The sequence below is a fragment of the Xenopus tropicalis genome, chromosome 7 (assembly GCF_000004195.4).
Source record: "Xenopus tropicalis strain Nigerian chromosome 7, UCB_Xtro_10.0, whole genome shotgun sequence".
Taxonomy (NCBI): domain Eukaryota; kingdom Metazoa; phylum Chordata; class Amphibia; order Anura; family Pipidae; genus Xenopus; species Xenopus tropicalis.
In genome coordinates, this window is record NC_030683.2 from 50,770,187 (window position 1) to 50,790,484 (window position 20,298).

General features: G+C 38.9%; 1 protein-coding gene across 2 annotated transcripts in view; it reads left to right on the top strand.

The window, feature by feature from the left end:
• Positions 1–17,438, top strand: part of LOC100496678 (rap1 GTPase-GDP dissociation stimulator 1) — a 36,716-nt gene extending 19,278 nt beyond the window's left edge. For both annotated transcript variants that reach the window (XM_031906266.1, XM_031906268.1), the window contains 9 exons: positions 2,281–2,406; positions 3,007–3,150; positions 3,704–3,835; positions 5,522–5,656; positions 11,079–11,204; positions 11,920–12,059; positions 12,991–13,117; positions 14,658–14,786; positions 16,793–17,438. In XM_031906266.1, the coding sequence (XP_031762126.1) occupies positions 2,281–2,406; positions 3,007–3,150; positions 3,704–3,835; positions 5,522–5,656; positions 11,079–11,204; positions 11,920–12,059; positions 12,991–13,117; positions 14,658–14,786; positions 16,793–16,944 (1,211 nt within the window). In that variant the 3' untranslated portion in view covers positions 16,945–17,438. The remainder of the gene's footprint in view (positions 1–2,280; positions 2,407–3,006; positions 3,151–3,703; positions 3,836–5,521; positions 5,657–11,078; positions 11,205–11,919; positions 12,060–12,990; positions 13,118–14,657; positions 14,787–16,792) is intronic.
• Positions 17,439–20,298: the final 2,860 nt, after the last annotated feature.

Genomic DNA, 20,298 nt, shown 5'->3' on the forward strand with positions numbered 1-20,298 from the left:
GCAATCATGATGCTCCAATAAATTACCTATATTACTCTAATAGGTAGTGTTGTATACACATCACGCATGTAATTTCTGAATACACCACAAGATGTCACTATAATATGTATATTATAAATCTCTCAAAAAATAATTCAATAAATTTCATTAGTAACTATAGGACATTTTCATTGCTTAAAACACAATTTGCTCTTGAAAGGTAAACTAACAAGAATCCACAGAGGCCTCTGTGCAAATATTCACCCAGGCTAAATAGGGCTAATTAATTCCTTACTATTAGAAATTATGTTCAAATCTGCAAATCTGCCATGCTCTCAGTATTCATTCAGCCGCTGTATCCTACTATTAGTCTATGGCATCCCGTTTGTTCTATTAAATAGAATAATATGAAGTCAAAGCTTCAGCCTTTTCAAGAAAAGCAGTTCTAAATATGGATAGCTGCTATTTGCTATGTGAATTAAAGTGTAGGATTGTGTACCAAGAAGTTAAATTTCTAGTTGAGTTAATGTGATTACAACATTTACATTATGATACCACAGCACTTAATATTTATACATCAGTGACTCTTTCACGTTAGTATTTTAATCACCATTTTTACAGTGACAACTTACACTTTCCACTTACACTTTCACTTTCCAACTTTCTTCAGAGAATGCAGCAACAATAGGGATGAGCATTTGGTGAGGGTTCTAACAAGAAGTGTCACATGAGAAAGTGGAGTTCATAAACTGCATATTTCTCAACAGCAAGAGGAAACTTCAGATATTTGTTCAGGCATCTAAAAATCATTAGACTTGAATATGAACTGTAAAGCCAGTGTCTTAGCACAGTAACGGAATATAAACTTCAGTGAATGTGAGATTCAAGTGAAAGCAAAACTCCTGCAATGTTCTACTTCATTGGAAATGATAATTAATACTTGATTTAGTTGTGCTCCTTTTGATGGACTTGCCTATTATATCTATATATGTATTATAATAATAAGGTTTGTAGTAACATGGTAAAGAACATGGATTTCTAGCTCAGTGGTGTAACTTGACAGCGCTGGCCCCCTATGCAAAAACTCTAGGGGCCTGGCACATAGCGATTCCTACCCTAAATTCTGCATCGCCCACTGCCCACCACCCCCGCCAGTTTCCCCCACCCGCCTGCTTCCCTTGCTCCCCGGCTGAAGGTAGGAGAGCATCTGGGGAGTGGGGATTTCTACCACTACAGAGGAAGCAGACCCAACAATCAGGACCCCTGTCCCCCGGCCCGGGTGGGGGGCTGCTGCCTCTATAGTTACTGCAGTACCCATCAATAGGACATAAACCATTTAAGTACTCACTTACTAATACATCAACAATAAAAGCTCGGAGTGATTAGTTTTTGTTCCTGTGTTCCCCTGTGGTGACATTTTCCTGCGTTCCACTGCAGGGGAGCACAGGAACAAACGCACCCATTGTAACATACTCACACAGGCACATGTAAGCACTGAATGCAGGTGGAACACAACAGGCTGCTTCCACCTGTGTTTGACGACTGCATCAATGAGCCGTTGCGGTCCCCGATCCAATGGGAAAATCAAGCCTAATCATTTTAGGCAACATATCGGTCAGATATACCCATGGTCCACATGAGCAGATTGAATTGGTATAAAGGATCCAAATTGGCACCCAGTGGCCTTAAAGCAGGTGGTCTTTTTTGAATTTGAGACTTGGAGGCAAGTTTTGAAGGCATAAAGTCCATGTGTACAGCCAAACAGAAACTCCTATAATCTGCCTGTCAACATGGGGCTACCAGTCACAGCCCTTATTGGGCACCCCTATGAACTTTTTTCATGGTTATGTTGCTCCCCAACATTTTTTATGTTTAAATATGGCTCAGTGTACAACAATGATGAATTACCGTATACAATGATATCACATGTCCATACTGTAGTTATCTTGTTATTTTATTGTCTCTTAGAACTTAAATGTATTGTTTCTGTTCTTCAAAAAAGGAGGGACGATTAGAGATCTGTCTATACAAAGACCTTTATATTAGGGTAGGTTACTGCTAAATCTGCTTAATGCCTGTATTATAGGCCTACCTGGTGGTTTAAGCAGTAAATATATGACTGGAGTTTCAGAAGGAACTGATCTTAATGTAATCATTCTTTCTAAAATTACTTATGATTTTTTTTATCTATTTATTAGGAAAATCACACCTCTAGTTTCCCATTAAGGCAAATTGGAGGCACACTGTGCAGAGAGAACATTTTATATGGTCATGTGGTTAAATTATTTTTTTTTGTTGCAGACAGCGCTAAGGAGGCTTTGAGCAAAACCAGTATTGCCAGGCAGCTGGTAAAGCAGCTGAAGAGAGCAGAAAATCATGAAAGAGTTGAAATTATTATCGAGGTTCTCCAAGCGCTGGCAGAAAATGGTACATCGTTATCCCTTTCATTTCAATTAGCCCTACTCACAAGCTTTGAAGTGCTCTGGCAGTAATGAGCAGTGGGAGCCATCTGAGTGAAGTGCATCAGATGAGAAGTTATCATGTAAAAACATAGTAATACAATATATTTTGAAGCTAGACAGCATTTCTTGATATTCTTGGTTCATAGTTCACTGCATTTAATGTTTTAAAGTCTGTTTTGATAAAGAATAAATTCTGTGTAGGTAGATTTCCTATGGCCCCCCTTCAGTGGTCCATGAAGGATGTTGTGTTACCCTTCATTCCGCTACCAATGGAGTTAAAGCTCTAAAGCGGGTCTTATCACCTATGTACTGTGTTATTGTTTAGAGCCCAGCTGCAGGCACTGTCCCTGACTCGGATGGATGCTGTTCTCAAGCTAACCTTAGTGGCATAAGAACAGTTTTTTATTCAAATGGTAACACCCATACTTATATGTAATTATATCATATGCTACCATGTCACAAAAGTCTATAAAAACCCATGTACGTGTCTAATAAACCTTACCTTTTTACTTCAAATGACCTTTGGTTTCAGACTTTTCTATAACAGTATCCTTCATCATTGCAGATGCCCTAAAGTTACAACTGGTAGATGCCTCTGTACAGGAGACATTATGTGAAATTATACAGAGACTACAGGACAGCTTTCAGGCAGAGGATATGTGCACAATGAAGTCTTCATCAGATGTTATGGTGTCCCTGCTTCTTGGTGGTAAGACATTCAGTTGAAAAAAAACATTATACTTAATATTCAATTAAAGTACTATTTAAAAGTACTAGATGGCCACAAATATTTAAGGTTACATGACTACCATCTTACATGGTATTCTCCACAGGTTCCAGAACCCATCACCCAGGGGCGGGCCAAGCCGACCAGGCGCCCTAGGCAACCCGGTCGGCCAACTCCGCCCACCTCCCCGCCCCCCAAACGGTGCATGCGCACCAAAGCACAGGAGGAGGTGCAGGGGGGGCGGTGCGATTAGATCGGTCATTGCCTCCGCCGCTAATGATAAGCGGCGGAGGCAATGACAAAGTAGCACTAGGGGTAGGCAGGAGAGCTACCTGCCTGGCACCCCCCAATCGTTGCGCCCTAGGCAGCTGCCTCTTCTGCCTACCCCTAGTTCCGGCCCTGCCATCACCTTATTAAGGGTTAGCGGCAGTCAGATAAAGTTCAGTTTCACCTTTACAAAATATACCTAAAAGTATCAAATTGAATTTGTCTTACTCTTTCCTTTAAACAATGCTTAATTTATTTTTTTTGACAGATGAGTCGATGCAAAAACTGTTTGACAATGGAAATGGCATTGTCTACAAGAATGTAGCTACGTGGCTAACCTCACGGCACACTCTCCTGCAGATGACTGGGGCACTCGCCACTGCTAACTTTGCAAGGAATGGTGAGTTGCATTTTAGCAAATGATATTTAAGGGCAAGGCCACATTTACACAGGCAGATACAATCCTACCAGTATTGTATCTGACTGTGTGAATGTGGCTTTGCCCTAAAGTACTGTTCTTTTGGTATGGTAATTTTGTTTTTTAAATTCTGGATAAAGCTATGATTGTTTTGTGTAGCAATTAAACGCTTCATGTGTGAGATACAGTATCTAGTAGAATTAAGTCTAAAACAACTGGACTTTTCTGAGTTTTTCTTGAAAACGTTTCACCACTCATCCGAGTGGCTTCTTCAGTTCAAATGACTGGTAGGGAATTCCCCGGTATTTAAACTCTTGATGGTAGTAGAGTCACAGACATCCAATCACAATGGTTCCATTGAACTTGTTCAGTTTCCATTGAAAAGTCCAGTTGTTTTAGACTTAATTCTACTAGATACTGTATATCATGACCTGGATGAATGAGAATCTTCATAGACATACTTCATGTGTGAGAGCCTATTACTTGTATTACTATTTTGTTTATTTTGTGGCAATGATCACACATGTATCAGGAAACTTGATAATTGATTGTTTAACTGTATCATGTCACCTGAGTTTTTTTTTTCTGGCCCATTGGCTAGCAACATCCTGGTATGCAAGGAAAACCCAGTTCTAGATTTTGCACCAGTTCAATTAAAGTGTTCACCACTTTTCATAAACGTATAAAAGTATCTACATCAGCAATAAATAATTCAAAGCAATATCAATGTAGAAAACAAACCACAAATTATATTTGGGCTTTTTCATTTTGTTTTCTTATAGCTTCCATGGGTCTCTGGGTTTTGCAAATTACTTCCAAACTGATTGTGTAGAGACAAGAATTGTAATGTTCCCAAAGTAATTCTTTGCAGGGCGATTCAGTCTTAAAGATGAGAGATTTACCAGTCAGGCTTGAATGTCCTAAGAAGTCTTTGCTTTCACTGACAGATCACAAGTGAATTAAATTTAACATCTGTTCAGAAGCTTGATCCATTTGAAGTGGTGACAGAGTTTGTCACATAAACTTGGAGACATCTGAATGAGATGGTAGAGAACAAATGTGAAGAATATAATGAGCTATTATATACATATCTATCATGCATCATTTTGGTGTTTTCAGGCATAAAAAAGATGAATGTGTAAGATATGTTGGTAATATATAAATTAAGGATAATAATAATTGTCAATGTAAAATGTGCCTAAAATGGTTTTTAATTTGTTTGCTTTAAGAAAATCTACCATGTATTAGTCAAACTACTTTTAAGCTCGAATAAAGGAGAACTAAGCTGTAAAAATGAATATAGCTGAGCCTACTGACCCAGCCAAAAGGTTCAGCCTCTCTATAATAGGAATGATGCACAGCTATTCATGTACATGCATGCAGATGTAGGGTTGTCACAAATTATCAAGCAGAAAATGAGGCTGGCCTGTCATATAAGATGATGCTTCAGGGCTGATTATTAAATGGCACAGATCTTCACTGCTTAAGACTGGTGGTGGACTTGGGGTTGTATAGACCCCAAAACATAATGTACAGCATTTCTACCCTAATTCTTTGTTAAGTTTTAGTTCTCGATTAAGCATTTTTCTGTCATCCTGTCAAAATGTCTCAGTAAAGCATGAACAGTCAAATTTCTATGTGCTGTTAATTTTGGACTCCTTTTATCAGACAGTAACTGTGTCCGTATGGTACAGCTGGGGGTGGTGCACCAGCTACTGGACCTACTAGAACAGCATGTGGAGAATGGTGATGTTGCTGTTCAACATGCTGCACTTAGTGCATTACGGAATCTCGCCATACCAGGTACACAATTGACTACATTCTCCAGATGACAAATTTCTGCATGAAAGAGGTATAGTTGTTATACCCCCTTGCATATAATACCATTTAGGTTTTACATACTGTGTACTGTGCTATTATCTGTCATGTTGGAGGTACACATTTTTAATGTGCCAGAGATCTTCTTCTATAAGTCTTCAAAATATGAAAGCACTAGGGTTGAATGCATCTTCAAACAACATTCCTTATTTATTTTTAAAATACTTTTTTATATTATTAATCAATTAAAAAAAATAAAATAAAAAGAACATTTCGGTTAAAGAATTTTTATTGGTCAAGAGAAAATTGGTGAAGGGTCTGAATACGTTTACACCTCTGCAAAGACAACACTAATAAATCTAAATAATAAACTAATATTAATATAATATTGAATACCGTATATACTCGAGTATAAGCCAAGTTTTTCAGCAGCAAAAATGTGCTCAAAAAGTCACCCTCGGCTTATACTTGAGTCTGGTGAAATACATGCATTTTTTGAGCCACACAAAAGACTGACCTGCACAAGCCATCTGCTAGCGATTGCGATTCCCATTCCCGCTCCCACCAGCCCCGCCACGCTACCTAATAGTGCGCTCTTCTGCACGCCTGGGCAGAAGTGACGTCACGCATCCCCTGCTTGACCACTTCTCTCCTGGGACCCAATGCCAGTGATTCCTCACCAGCCCCACTTATAGTGCTCTCTTTTGCACGCGTTGGTGGAAGTCCTGCAGTTTCATGGTACTAGTATTTTTGGGTACTTTCCCACCCATGTTGCCTGTGGGAAACTGAAGCCAACAAACCACCCTGTCTGCAATATTTAGCTTGTCTGATAGCTTTTTTTGCATGCCTTATGTGCTCCTCACGGTCTATAATTGTGTAACCAGTGCATGGGTATGGGTTTTAGGTCCCCTATTCTAGCATATACACAAGATTTTGGTGTGATACAAAGCTTGCCTTAAAGGAGAACTAAACTGCTCTAGGAACAGCCCCCCTTAATTGCCCTCTATTGCCTCCTTTACCTCTCCCTTCTTGCACAGCCTATTACATTAAAAAGTGGCCCTATTTAAAAACCTGATCTTAAAAAGCAGTGCAGTGCAGCAGAGTACCTAGGTTCCATCTTCTGTCTATTAGAAAATGCTTTGGGTCTCACAGCCGATATGGACCCTAAAGGAGCATGCGCAGTTGGGGCTAGCCGGGAATCAGGTTTAACTGTGCTCATACAGGGTACATGTGTCGGCGGTGAGACCCAAAGCATTTTCTAATGGACAGAAGATGGCACCTAGGTACTCTGCTGCAAAAAATTTTTATTTGCCTTTAAGCCATAGGTTTCAAGCCATAGGTATGTACAGCTAGATGTATAGATGAGATCTCATGAAATCAGATTCTATATGAAGAGGACAGCTTAAAATAGAACAGTTATGTGGCATGGAAGAATAGAAATTAAATTATTAACTAAACTATCCTTAAAAAAATGTTGGTTAAAATTTCAGAACTGTATTTGTACATTATATTTGTCGTTTCCTTCACACAGAGCTTTTATTAAATAATAATAATATTATAAATATTTGAAGTATTGATTATTATAAAAGCTGATTAAGTAATTGTAAAGCTCTGAGTCTGACAGTCCCAAAATCTATTAAGAGACTGGAGAGAATAGAAACAAGAGCACAAAAAGAGATTTTCCTCACATAATTGGGAAATGCTGCAAGTTTTATGCAAGTCATCAATCATATCTAACATAGCAGAAGGACAGATGGAATGTGATCCATCCATGGGCGTCCACAGAAGGGGGCAAGAGGGGGCACTTGCCCCCCCCTGGAAAAGTAGCAAAAAAAACAAAAACCTTACTCCGTTTCTGCACTTTCCCCTCAAGCCCGTTTTTGCTGTGCTCCGATTGGATCTTTCTTCTTGTGGATTCACCAATCAGAGCACAGCTTCCTTGACAGACAGTAAAATTGACCAATCAGAGCACAGATGCACACAGGGATCGGGAGATTTTGCAAACTGGAAACAGAAATAAAGACTGAAAAGATGAATCTGCAGCTGTAACTTTACCTGAGAACCAACTCTCAACTTTTGCTGCAGTTTTCATCCCACAGGTACTATACAGTTCTAAAGAATCACTAGCTGACATTAAATTGTTTAATTTATAATCTATCCCCTACCCTAACACATGGAGGGTAAGTTAACTCTTTCCCTCTGAAAAAGCTCATTGTGAGTTTATATATGTGTTGTTGTTTTTTGCACTTACTATTTTTTTTTTTTTGTCATTGTTTTGTTCATTTATAGTAAGTTACAGTGGGGCCAATGTTGTGTATCAGTGCCAGTGTTATAGTGCCAGGGCCTGAATATCTGCCATCAGTACCCACTGCTCCTCATGGCATATAATGTGCTGGGTTTGTAAGTACGGACTGCGTCTCACTGTATATAATGGGGAGTCAGTACCCACTGCCTTTCTTGCTATAAAACTAACATAAACACATCTAAAGGGGTGGTTCACTTTTAAGTTAACCTTTAGTATGTTATAAAATGGCCTATTCCTAGCAACTTTGCAATTGGTCTTCCTAATTAATTTTTTTGAATAATTTGCCTTTCTCTTCTGCCTCTATACAGATTTCAAATGGGGGCCAAAAAATATTGCTCTGCGAGGCTACAATTTTATTATTATTATAATTTTGTATTACTTATTTTTCCAAGTAGGCCCCTTAACTATTCATATTCCCATCTCTTGTTTAAATCACTACCTGGTTGCTAGGGTAAATAAGACCCTAGCAACCAGATAGCTGCTGAAATACCAAATGGAGAGCTGCTGAACAAAAAGCTAAATAACTGAAAAACCATTAAAAATAAAAGTGAATTCGAATGCGAACTACCCCTTTAAGCTAACTGATCCCAAACACAAATGTTTGCAGATCCCCTAACAGAAGTGCGCGTATGAATACTTTTACTACTAATACTAAACATTTTAGGGTAAAAAAAAAAAAGCACCCCCACCCGCACTTTTGTACAGTATCCCTGGGAGTCAGTGGGAACGGCAAGAGGTAGTTGGGAGGTTAACTTTTTACGCCAGCAGCGAATCCACTAAGTGTCACATTAGCTGTAGGTCAGTCTGTGTATGGGCCATATTTAGCCTCCCCTAGAATCATCCTGCAAAAAAAATATATATATATATATATTTATCTGTTGCAGGATGATGCTAGCTTACTTGCCCCCCCTTGGAAAATTTTCTGCGGACGCCCATGGATCCATCAATAACCTTATGCAGTGAACGAGAAAAATAATTCCCGAAATCTCTGACAGCTTTGTCACAGAGCTCTGTTCTCAGTATTATGCCTAAGGAAATCTACTGTAAAATGATATCTGAAGTACAGACGGTCATTGGTGGTGTATGTGTTATAATTATTATACTTTGTTTTATAAAGGGTCAGGATTTTCTGCAGCTCTCTTAATACTTAAGGGGGAAGGGGGGGGACAAGCACTGCAATAAACAGTAACACAGCAAGACAAGCAGCCAAAGGTTTCTGTGTTTGAGAGCTTACAATGAATCCTCTTCTGCCTAAAGATATTTCACCCCTAGCGAAGGAAAATATCAGTAATGCTTGTTTATAATGTTCGTAAAACTAATGTTAGGGAGGAATACAATAGTCACTGGCATACGTGAATGTTATTCTATTTATAAATGTATTATGTCTACAATTTAATGACATTGCAATGGGCTCTAATATCACGATAATACTATATATGCCAATATTTCCATAATGATTTTTCAAGATTACTTAATGGGATATGTATCGGCTATTGATTTTGAATTTTTCTGATAACCCAGTAAAAGTATACGAAACTTGTTTACAACAGGTACGAAATACAAAAAATTGGTATTTGGTCGTATGTATTTTCTGCGACAAAATTTTATTGTCGCGCAGAGTACGAACGTTTTGGATTCATTCAAGCTTCGGTATCGTGACTTTCCTTGGGCCAGGTTGGAGCTGCAGAGTGCCATTGAGTCCTATGGGAGAATTTCCTTGGGCCAGGTTGGAGCTGCAGAGTGCCATTGATTCCTATGGGAGACTTTCCTTGGGCCGGGTTGGAGCTGCAGAGTGCCATTGAGTCCTATGGGAGAATTTCCTTGGGCCAGGTTGGAGCTGCAGAGTGCCATTGAGTCCTATGGGAGAATTTCCTTGGGCCAGGTTGGAGCTGCAGAGTGCCATTGAGCCCTATGGGAGAATTTCCTTGGGCCGGGTTGGAGCTGCAGAGTGCCATTGAGCCCTATGGGAGACTTTCCTTGGGCCGGGTTGGAGCTGCAGAGTGCCATTGAGTCCTATGGGAGGCTTCCAAAATCATGCACAGACTTTCAGATCGTGACTATTACGATTTTTTCTCAAGCATTTTCGTGATATTTGCGATCATCAGAAATTATTGTATCTAATCCGAATTTTTCCCATTTTGGGATTCGAATTCGTACTTTGATGAATGTGCCCCATAGTGTATGTAGGGAACCGGACATAACACAAGTTAACTTATTCCTTAATATTTGTGTTTCCTCAATCTAACAGCCAGTTCACTCAGAATAAGCCATGAATATCCTGTAAATTATACTCTTATTATTATCATAATAGTGCTTAGTGATGTCATCAATTATAATCGGTTCCTAGCGATGTCATTTTTGTCACATGACTTTCTGGAACATTTTTTTTTTACAATGGGGGTACGTTATATAGTTTATGTATGTGAGTGTATAGATTGGTAGGTGTGGGTTGTGTGTGCTGGGTTTACTTGGATGGGTTGAACTTGATGGACTCTGGTCTTTTTTCAACCCTATGTAAGTATGTAAGTATGAGAGCAAGGTTTGTGACACTATAATAGGGTCACTTTCAATTTATAGGTTGATACAATTGTGTTGGAGAGTATTCGTATTCCAAGATTACTCACAGGAGTAATGTACTAGTGTTGTGTTAGACTACTTATTAGAGTGATTCTTACTTCCCTAAGGAAATACTAGCCAGGAACTCCTAACTTTGGACCGAAAGGCAAACACTCGTGTTAGGCCCTAATAAAAGCCATTATAGAGGAAAATTATAAGGAGATACTGTCACTTCCCAGTCTTTCTCACCTTTATATATATATATATATATATATATATATATTCTGTTTCTTGTGCAATTTTTTAATTTCTGCCCTCTTCTTAATGCCCTCATTTAATTTTCTCCAATCTTTTAGACCTCACCATTCTCCTCCCTCCCTGTGCCCAACCCCTTTTCTCTACAATTTTGACCTGTACCGATTAGTAAAGAAAGCCTGAAATGTACCACGTGAACACAGAAAACAAATGTAATGCAGATTTGTGTGGTTATATGATATATGCGTATAGCAAAAATACATTTCTAAGTTTTGTGTCCTGTTTTTCCAGTGATGAATAAAGTACAGATGCTAAAGGAAGGCGTTGCTGACCGAATTCAGATGCTTTTGAGGTCAGAGATGCCTCCAGTGCAGTTTAAACTGTTGGGGACTCTGAGGATGCTGACTGATGGGCAAGGTACATAAGAAACCGAATACAGTTGAGTGACAATCAATCAAATACCATCACTACAATATTGATAATAACATACTTATATAATGTAGAGGTGCAAGCAGCAAAATTGGGCAGGCAGGCAAGCAGTCTCCAATCCCACCTCTTGTGCCAAGGGTGAGCCATGGTGGTGGGGGGGGGAGGTTAACCTTGGGCTCTCTTAGCTGTAGGCCCGTCGCTGACTTTTTATAAGAAGTGGACATGGCAGCATATGCCCAGCTTTAATTTGATTTATTTTTTTCCAGAATACTTTGAAGAAAAGGAATATGTGATGTTTCAAAGTTAATTTCACTTATCAAAGCCTAATACCATCATTCCTGGTCTCTATGCCAAACACCCAGATTAAATTACCAGAAAGCAGGAGTTCTTTAAAAAGCTGTTTTATGCATCATAGGAGTTAATGCTGCCCTGCAACAGAGCACTTACGCCTCAGGCTTAGGGCCAAGTGGAGTGCAGGGAAAAGTGCCAGGAGGCCTGTATTTACCATCTGCAGGGCCCCAATGTGGGCTGCACTTTCTGGTGCCCCTTTACTTGTGCATCAAAACGAAGAAGGGACGGGTGGGGGGATGCCTAATGCAGCCTTTTTCAATCATATTATCATGTAAATATATCTCTATACCATATAACTAGTGCTTAACCTGATAAATTTAACATGAACCTTTAGCAATTTTATTTTGTGAAGCTGACACAGCCATGATATTGGGGCAGGATTCCAGGATGTTGACCAGACTTGTGCAGTGGTGTGAAACCAAAGATCATGTTGGTGTACGAGGAGAGGCTAACAGGCTACTGGCATCTCTCCTTCGTTATAGCAAATCACAGGTATGGTATTAGACTTTCCATGGAGACCTTTGCATAGATTCAGCAGCAAAAGAAAATCTTAAGTGTTACTAAAGTTATTAGTTATTTTGGGGGTAAAAAAACACATTACAATTAAAAACAGTTTACCACTACCTTTACGTTGGGGACACATTTCTAACTTTCTGCATTGGTTACATGCCTCTAGGCACGCTCCAGCCATAATTTCCTCATTTCTTTTCTGTGTTCATATATTGTGTTTTCTGGTATGGAAGCTTTGTGCTAACAGGCTGTAAGCCCACTGATTCAAACCCTCTTTATCAAGAAGCATGAATGACAGGAAAGCAGGAGTCTCAGAAGATAAAAGGTGCATGTGGAGCCCCTGTCTGCAGCCCCTTTTTGTCATGAATTTGTTCACCTGGTTATGTAAATGAACTACCACAAATACAATAATAACACATAAACATACCTGATTCCATAGATTAAAAAGGAAACCATGATACTCTGCATTTGACACATAATTATTTTCCAACTACACTCTTAGGGCTCTGGCACACGGGGAGATTAGTCGCCCGCGACTAATCTCTCCGAATTGCCATCCCACCGGCGAAAATGTAAGTTGCCGGTGGGTTGGCACACGCTGCACAAGCGATTTCGGCAAATCGCCGAAGTTGCCTCGCGAGGCATTTTCGGCGATTTGCTGAAATCGCGCCGCCGCGTGTGCCATCCCACCGGCGACTTACATTTTCGCCGGTGGGATGGCAACTGATGGCAACTCGGGGAGATTAGTTGCCCGCGAACAGGGAGATTTGTCGCGGGCGACTAATCTCCCCGTGTGCCAGAGCCCTTAGGCTGCTGAGTCATGTAACACCACCATCTCACTTTGTTTCATTGTGAAGGTTTGAAGCACCTGAGTATCCTACAGATGTCTAATTCTATTCCTTCTTTTCGACAGGATGTAGTGAAAGCAGTTCATCAGGCTAAAGGATTAAAGCACTTGGTAACTATGACAACCAGTGAACATGCTATTATGCAGAATGAAGCCCTCATTGCTCTGGCCATTGCATCTGCAATTAACCTAGGTACTAATTACCTGTGGGACAAAATGAACAGATTGCTCATAGAGAACTACATTATTATTATTCCAGAAAATCTTTGTTGGCATAATGTTTACATTTTAGGCTGTTCTGCACTCCATCTGGAGATAATGCATTGGAATAAATGCCCATGAGTCTCTCTGTCTGCCTTGCATTCAAATATTACCAACCCCCTTTAGCAATCATGTCCCTCATTCCTTAAAAAGGGCAATTCCAGGCAAGTTACTAGTGCACACAATGGTTCTGTTAGCTTTGAAATAAGCTGAAGCACTGCAGGAGCAGCCCTGGGCATTTAGTATGTACTGAGCTGTATGTGGTACCTTGAACCAGACACTTGCTGTGCCCTTCTACCCATGAGAATTGTTTCTGTTCTTGTACACAGTTTTTGCTTAGCATTTATTACACATATTTCAGTGCAGCTGCTGTGGCACAAACGACAGATAATAGGAGCATGCATTCTTTTTCAGAGTGCTGCAAAGCCAGTAAAGGTAGTTGGAGGTTTAGAAGGCCAACCTTGTTGAAAAGTTCTGGCTTGCTCCATAAGAGGCAATCATATTGCATAAGAGGCAATCAAATAACACAGTTTATTGATAAGTATAAGGGGTACACCAGCATCAGTGGTTATGATAAATATCCAGGCATAATCAAATCATTTCATTGGATTAGCATTTTGCTGTTAAAGGAAAACTATACCCCCAAACAATGTAGGTCTCTATAAAAATATATTGCATAAACAAGCTCATATGTAAACCCCTGCTTCATCTAAATAAACCATTTTCATAAAAATATACTTTTTTAGTAGGATGCGCTATTGGGTACTCCTAAATAGAAAATTGCCATTTTATGAATTAAGGGCCACCTCCTGGGATCATAGGATTCACAGTGCACACAAACAAATCAAGGCACACATACATGCTAGGACACAACAGCCAATGAATAGCCAGAGTTCTGCCTTTTGCTTCCACACTACTTCCTGTTACAGTTAGAGCTGTATTATTTCTGGTCATGTGATCTCTTAGGAGCACACAGCCCATCACTAAATGGTGGATCAAGGGAAAGGATGTTAAAGGGCAATGTTTACTGATATATATATTCCAGTTTGGCGAGATTCTTTAATAGGTCACTTATCATAATATAAACTCTGTTGGTTAAGTATTCATTCTGGTGGTATAGTTTTCCTTTAATATCATTTTGTTTCCTTTAATTAACATGAACCATATTCAAATAATAAATCATAAATTCCATCTTTTACTCATATCATATTTTAAGCCTGTGTAAACTAAGTTTTATGACAAAGATACTGTGCACGCTCCAGGCAAAATTGCCTCATTTATTTTCTGTGTTCATATTTTATGTTTTCATGCGACTTTATTATAGGACATTTATGAAATGCTTCATAGAACTGTTACATATTTTCTTTTGTAATGGACACCTTATCATGTATTCTTCAGCAAATTAATAGGTGTCGTTAATTAACACAATTGGTATTATTCTCAATAAAAATGTTTTTTTGCTTTATCTGCAGAGCTAGTAGAAGAGGAGTTTAAGGAGTCTGAGTTGGTATCTATTTTACATAATATTCTGGAGGATGAGTCAATGGGTCCAGAGGTGAAGTACAATTCATTGGGTCTGCTGTGCAGCCTCCTTGACTCAGGTATCAATCATATGCATACTGTATTTGGCATTTTATATGCAGGAGGGCTTATTTATGAACAGGTGCTGAATTGTGCTAATGCAGTGGTCAGTAGTGACCAGTCAGTTCTTTGCTTATATTTCCAGCTTGTAGTAGACTGTTCAAAATGAATTGCTAACTGATGGCTACTGTAGTTACACCTGTGCATCTATGTTTGTAAATCAGCCCCGGAGGTTTATTTATTTAATAATCTGGGTAGTTCTCTGCCTTAAAATCACTTCAGTGCAAGACAGCATCACGACTTTGCCATGGGAGCTTTTAATAGCAACCCCTGGCAAATATAATAGATAAATGATTCTGCTGTATTTAACTGCTTCTGCGTTCTTTTATATTGTTAACTTAACAGCTCTGACTTCCTTCTTTCCTGAGCAGATTCCTGTTTTGCTCCTTTATGTTATAGTTATTTTTGAACAATGCATCAGGTTTCCTGAGGGCAGTTCAAGGATGCACCATACAGAATTAACGTTTTTTTATGTTACGATCTCTACACATGTTAAATTCCATACTCAACCTGCTTGTATGCAAATTGCTGTTCAACACAAATATAAAGCTCTACACAATATGTAGTTGTTTTAATTGTGAAAGAGCAAAGAGGAATTAATCAGGAACTGATATGATGATGATCTGTTTAGTATTTAGTTCAGATATACATTGCTTGGCTACAGAGAATCAGGACTAGTTTGTTCTGCTTGGGCTAAATTACAATGCAGATTAGAAACACTAACCTTTAAGGTGGTTATATATGACCTGATAAAATTTGCTGACTGCCTGGCAGTTTATCAGCCTGTGTATAGGACCCTCAGACCAGCCTACCCAACTGATATCTGGCTGAAGATTGGCCAGATGTTGGTCAGGCAGGGTTAAGAATCCTGTTGGGACAAGGAGCTCATTTTGTGTGTTGATATTGTCCTCATCCTGCAGTCCTGTATCCCGCACTTGGGCCAAACGATCTGATCAATCCAATATTGCCCACCTCAATGTGGGCATATTGGTAAAAGATCTGCTCATTTAGTGACCTCACCAAATGAGGGGACCTTCACATGTATGGCCACCTTTAGCCTGTTGTGTTATATCTGTTTGCCATTATCTTACGTATATCATTGAAGGATTATATTGTTTTAGAACCAGAAAAAACAATGCCCAATGTTAGATATCAGTTGGGAGCTATCTGAAACAGCTGTTATGTATCTACCCTATAAGTCCTGTGTCAGGGCTGGTGCAGAAAGCCTTATGAATGAGCAGAGGCATTGCTGCCATGATGCAAGTAGCGGAGAAACTCACCTCAGGTGGCAGTGGCCCACAAGTTAGGCAAAAAAACATTCCTGGCAACTTTAAAAGCTGAATTCCCAGTTATTAAACCATTATTTAGCTCTTCTAGTGCAGAGATTGCAATTGCACCCCCCCCCGGATCCCCTGCAGCACAGGAAAGGTGTGTGCAGGGGGCAGCATCACAGGAGATTATAGTATCTTCTAACAAGTTATGGTGAAAAATCATCTGAAGGTTAGATTTGCTCAAGTCTTTAACACTGAAACTGTTATTCTTGAGTATCTAGTATAAATTAATCTTAATCTTAAAGCTTTAGATTTATTTATACTAGATATACCATGACCTGGATGAATGAAAATCTTCATAGTCACATTGTTATTCTTGAGGTTAGCCTAGAGAAAGTCAAAGCAAAATAACCCAAGCCAACTGAAAATCATTACCTAAATTGTGCATATACAATAACTTTGCGCTCATCTGCCCTTATCACATAATATATGAATGAGTATGAAGTGTACATATACAGAGGTTATGCATGAAGTGATATTAAATTCAGTAATTAACTAAAACCGCCACTGAATTAACTTTTTCTCTTACCATATTAAAATATATAATCCTGACAAAATATATTTCTCTTGGTAGATTACATAAATTATTTCTTCATTAGTCATCTAAAAATATATAATTCCCTTTTCATTTTTAGATGTTCTAAGAAGAGACATGGAATTAGTCAACATGAAACAGACTCTGGAGAAGATGTGTGCACACATCAATAGCAACGTAGTCAAACAAGCCAATACAGTGCTGCAGATACTAACCAGCAGTAGCCCACACAGTGGCCATTTCTTTGCATAGTTATCTATATGTTTTTTCTGTGTCTATAGACATTTTCTTTCATGCAATATTCAGAAACATAGTGGCCGAATTATCATCACCTGGTAAAATATTACCTGTGCGTTTAGGTTTTAATGATTTCAAGAAAAAGATCAAACTGGGAATCATTCTAGTCTTTAAAAAGCTGCCCTTCAATAATCCATCTTGCCAGCATTACTTTCTTTCACCAGCCGCCATTCTTTGTACCAGAACCATAAACATGGCCATATTTAGCATATAGGGTAGGTGAGCCTTGGGTGCCTATATGGTAGGACTACCAGATAATTGCTGCTTAACTCAAAGCCAAAGCTGTCTCTGTGGCTACTGTCTGTACATGCACCTATTGTCAGAAGGGGGATGGATTAGGTCTGGTGCCTAGGACAGCACCGGACCTAGGTGAACAGTCAGCTCTTTATAGGCTCTTTGCACAGCTCAACCAGACCAGTAACTCTAATAAAATCCATTTGACAATCTTGTATAGTGTTCTTTCTCTTAGATTAGATGTGTTTTTAAACAAATTTGTGTTTGTAAGCCATAAAGTAAGATCATGCACCAGTCAGGTAACAGTCCATTACTCAAATCAAGGAGCCCTTGCAATCACACCAGACACCTAACTGGTTAGGAGACATTGATTGAATCTTTGGTTTAATTCATTTGTGCTGCACCATATTTAAGGTCAACCTAAACTACTATTTCTCACTTTATGAGCACAAAGGAAACATAGACATTAGGTAAAAATGATATACAAACCTAAAGTTAATCATCAGTACCAGTTTGCAAGGCTGTAATAGCTGCTCCTCCTTTGCTTCCAGAGATGTGTTCTGTTACTTGTCAGTCTAGTGAGATATAAACTACAGTGACTTTGCCTACCTGCTCTGCGTGGCTCATTATACCTACGGCGGAACATTCTATGCTGTGAGCATTCTACCACTGACCATCTGCTTCATGGCAGCTTTTCATCTAGACCAAGGTCATTTTCTGTTTGTGCCATCTGCAGAAATGTTTGAAGGCTGCAGTGTCTAGCGTATTGCTGCACTTGTAATTATTCCTAATTGTTTGACAAGTTATAAATAACAATGAAAGCCTCAACACAGTCTCTGGGCAGTGAAACCAAGATAATCCTGGATTTGTACAAGATTCAAATTTGTCCAAATCCCCACTATTCACTGAAACTGAACACCAGTTGTCATGTTTACTGTTCTGGACAACAAAACAACTCTTTTCTAAAAGAAGATTAAATTTTGATTGTTTATGATCATTCCTTTTTATATGCAAATCAGTATGTTAGACTTCGGTTTAGTTTTTTTTTTCGAGAATTTAGAAACAAAAATTACAAACTTGGTACCTATTAAAAAAATATTCTCTGAAATCAAAGTGAAACCATGTTTTCAAGCTACAGTAAGGGGCACATTTACTAATCCACGAACGCTCTGAGCGGATTTGTCCGCAACTTTTTTGTACTTTGCGACAAAATTTGTGCGACAAAATCGTATTGTCGCACCGAGTATGAAAGTTTCGGATTCATTCAAGCTTCGTTATCGTGACTTTCCTTGGGCCAGGTTGGAGCTGCACAGTGCCATTGATTCCTATGGGAGGCTTCCAAAATCATGCAAAGAAAGATCAAAGTCGGGAAGATTTTCCTGCATTTTACGATCGTTCGGTACAAAAATTTTGTGACTTTCGGATAGCCAATACGATATTATCGTGACTAATGCGATTAATTTGTAAGCATATTTGTGATCTTAAGAAATTATCGTATCCAATCCGAATTTATCCCATTCGGGATTCATAATCGTGATTTCATGAATCTGGCCCTAAGTGTTTACTGCCTTAAAGGGGGGCAATTGCATTCACCTATTCTAATTGTCATTTCAAATTCAACATCCCATGCCACATGCAGCTAAATGTAAATGAATGAATCCAAATTTGGTAGAATAAATGCAACCACAGTCACATGGCAGTCTGCATGGACTTGAGACTATTACAGGAATTTGCTGCAGTGCAGTGAGCCAAATAAACTGATATGAATAGCCCTACATATGGCAGGCGTGCATGATGCACAGTTGCTTTCTGCAGTCACATAGTGGCAATACAGTTTAGAACAATATGGATTTCAGGGATTACAGAATAATATAAAACTGATGGTATACCCTTTTTATTCATAAAAATATTTGAAGAATTGCATATATAATTAAGTCCTCTTTTATATACATTACTTCCCTTTCCTTGTTACTCTTCAGTAACAATTATGTTGTATTGTAACCATTTAGTACATGTAGTACAGGTATAAAATTACTTGCTTGTTCAGATTGGCATTTATGTATGATTAATTAAACCAATCTCTAATTTTTTGTCAGTTACCTTTTGTCGGGATGTCACACATTGCGCATCATACCCATGTGGATCCTGAAAAGGTCACGTATATGAAAAGGGTTCTCACCATCACTTCTTTTTTTATTCCTTCTGAGGTGCACTCTGTTTTAGCACAATATAGCATAAACGTGAAAAAAATAGGAACGGCACACTTTAGGCTCCTTGCCGTTGAATTCTTATGACACATACATGTGAAAAAGTAAGTACACCCTATGTAAAGTGTATTCTTATAATCTATACATTTTTGTTCTTTAGTCAGACAGTATTAAAGATAAAAAGATAAAGGTGATGTAATTAGAAAGAAAATTAGAAAAATGTATTTAGCAACAATTTGACAAAAAAAAAAAAAATACACCATGACAAACATGGCGATTCCTTTATTTCTAAATTACACTGTTTACATAGCAAATTTTCACTCTACCATTTAAAATGTTATTCTTGATAACCTATTGTTTCTCCTACTCCCATGTAAATGGAGGAGTCCCAAACTGGACTTAATTTTTTTTTTACTATTGAGTGCTATTCTGATATCTACAACTTGCTACCTTCCCATCTGCTGATTGGCTGCTGAGAGAGGGGTTACATCACTCCAACTTGCAGCGCTACAACTATTTGTGCTTTTGAAAAATGGATTTGATTTTTGATTGCAGGATTCTGCTGGAGAAGCTCTATTAACTGATGCATTTTGAAAAAAAACATGTTTTCTCATGACAGCATTGCTTTAACAGACATGCTATTCCCTTCTGCGGAAAAAGTAAATACACCCTTGATTCTATCACCAGGTATTGTCCTTTTTGGCAGTACAGTCTCAATTTGGCACTCCTTGAGAGGAAACTTTGGGCGACACATTTGCCATTCCATTGCGGGGAGATAAGTCGCCCGTGGCAACGAAGATTTGTCGCAGGTCGACTACTCTCCCTGTCTGCCACTGCCCTAAAAGTCTCAGAGAGCTCCTTCAATCTA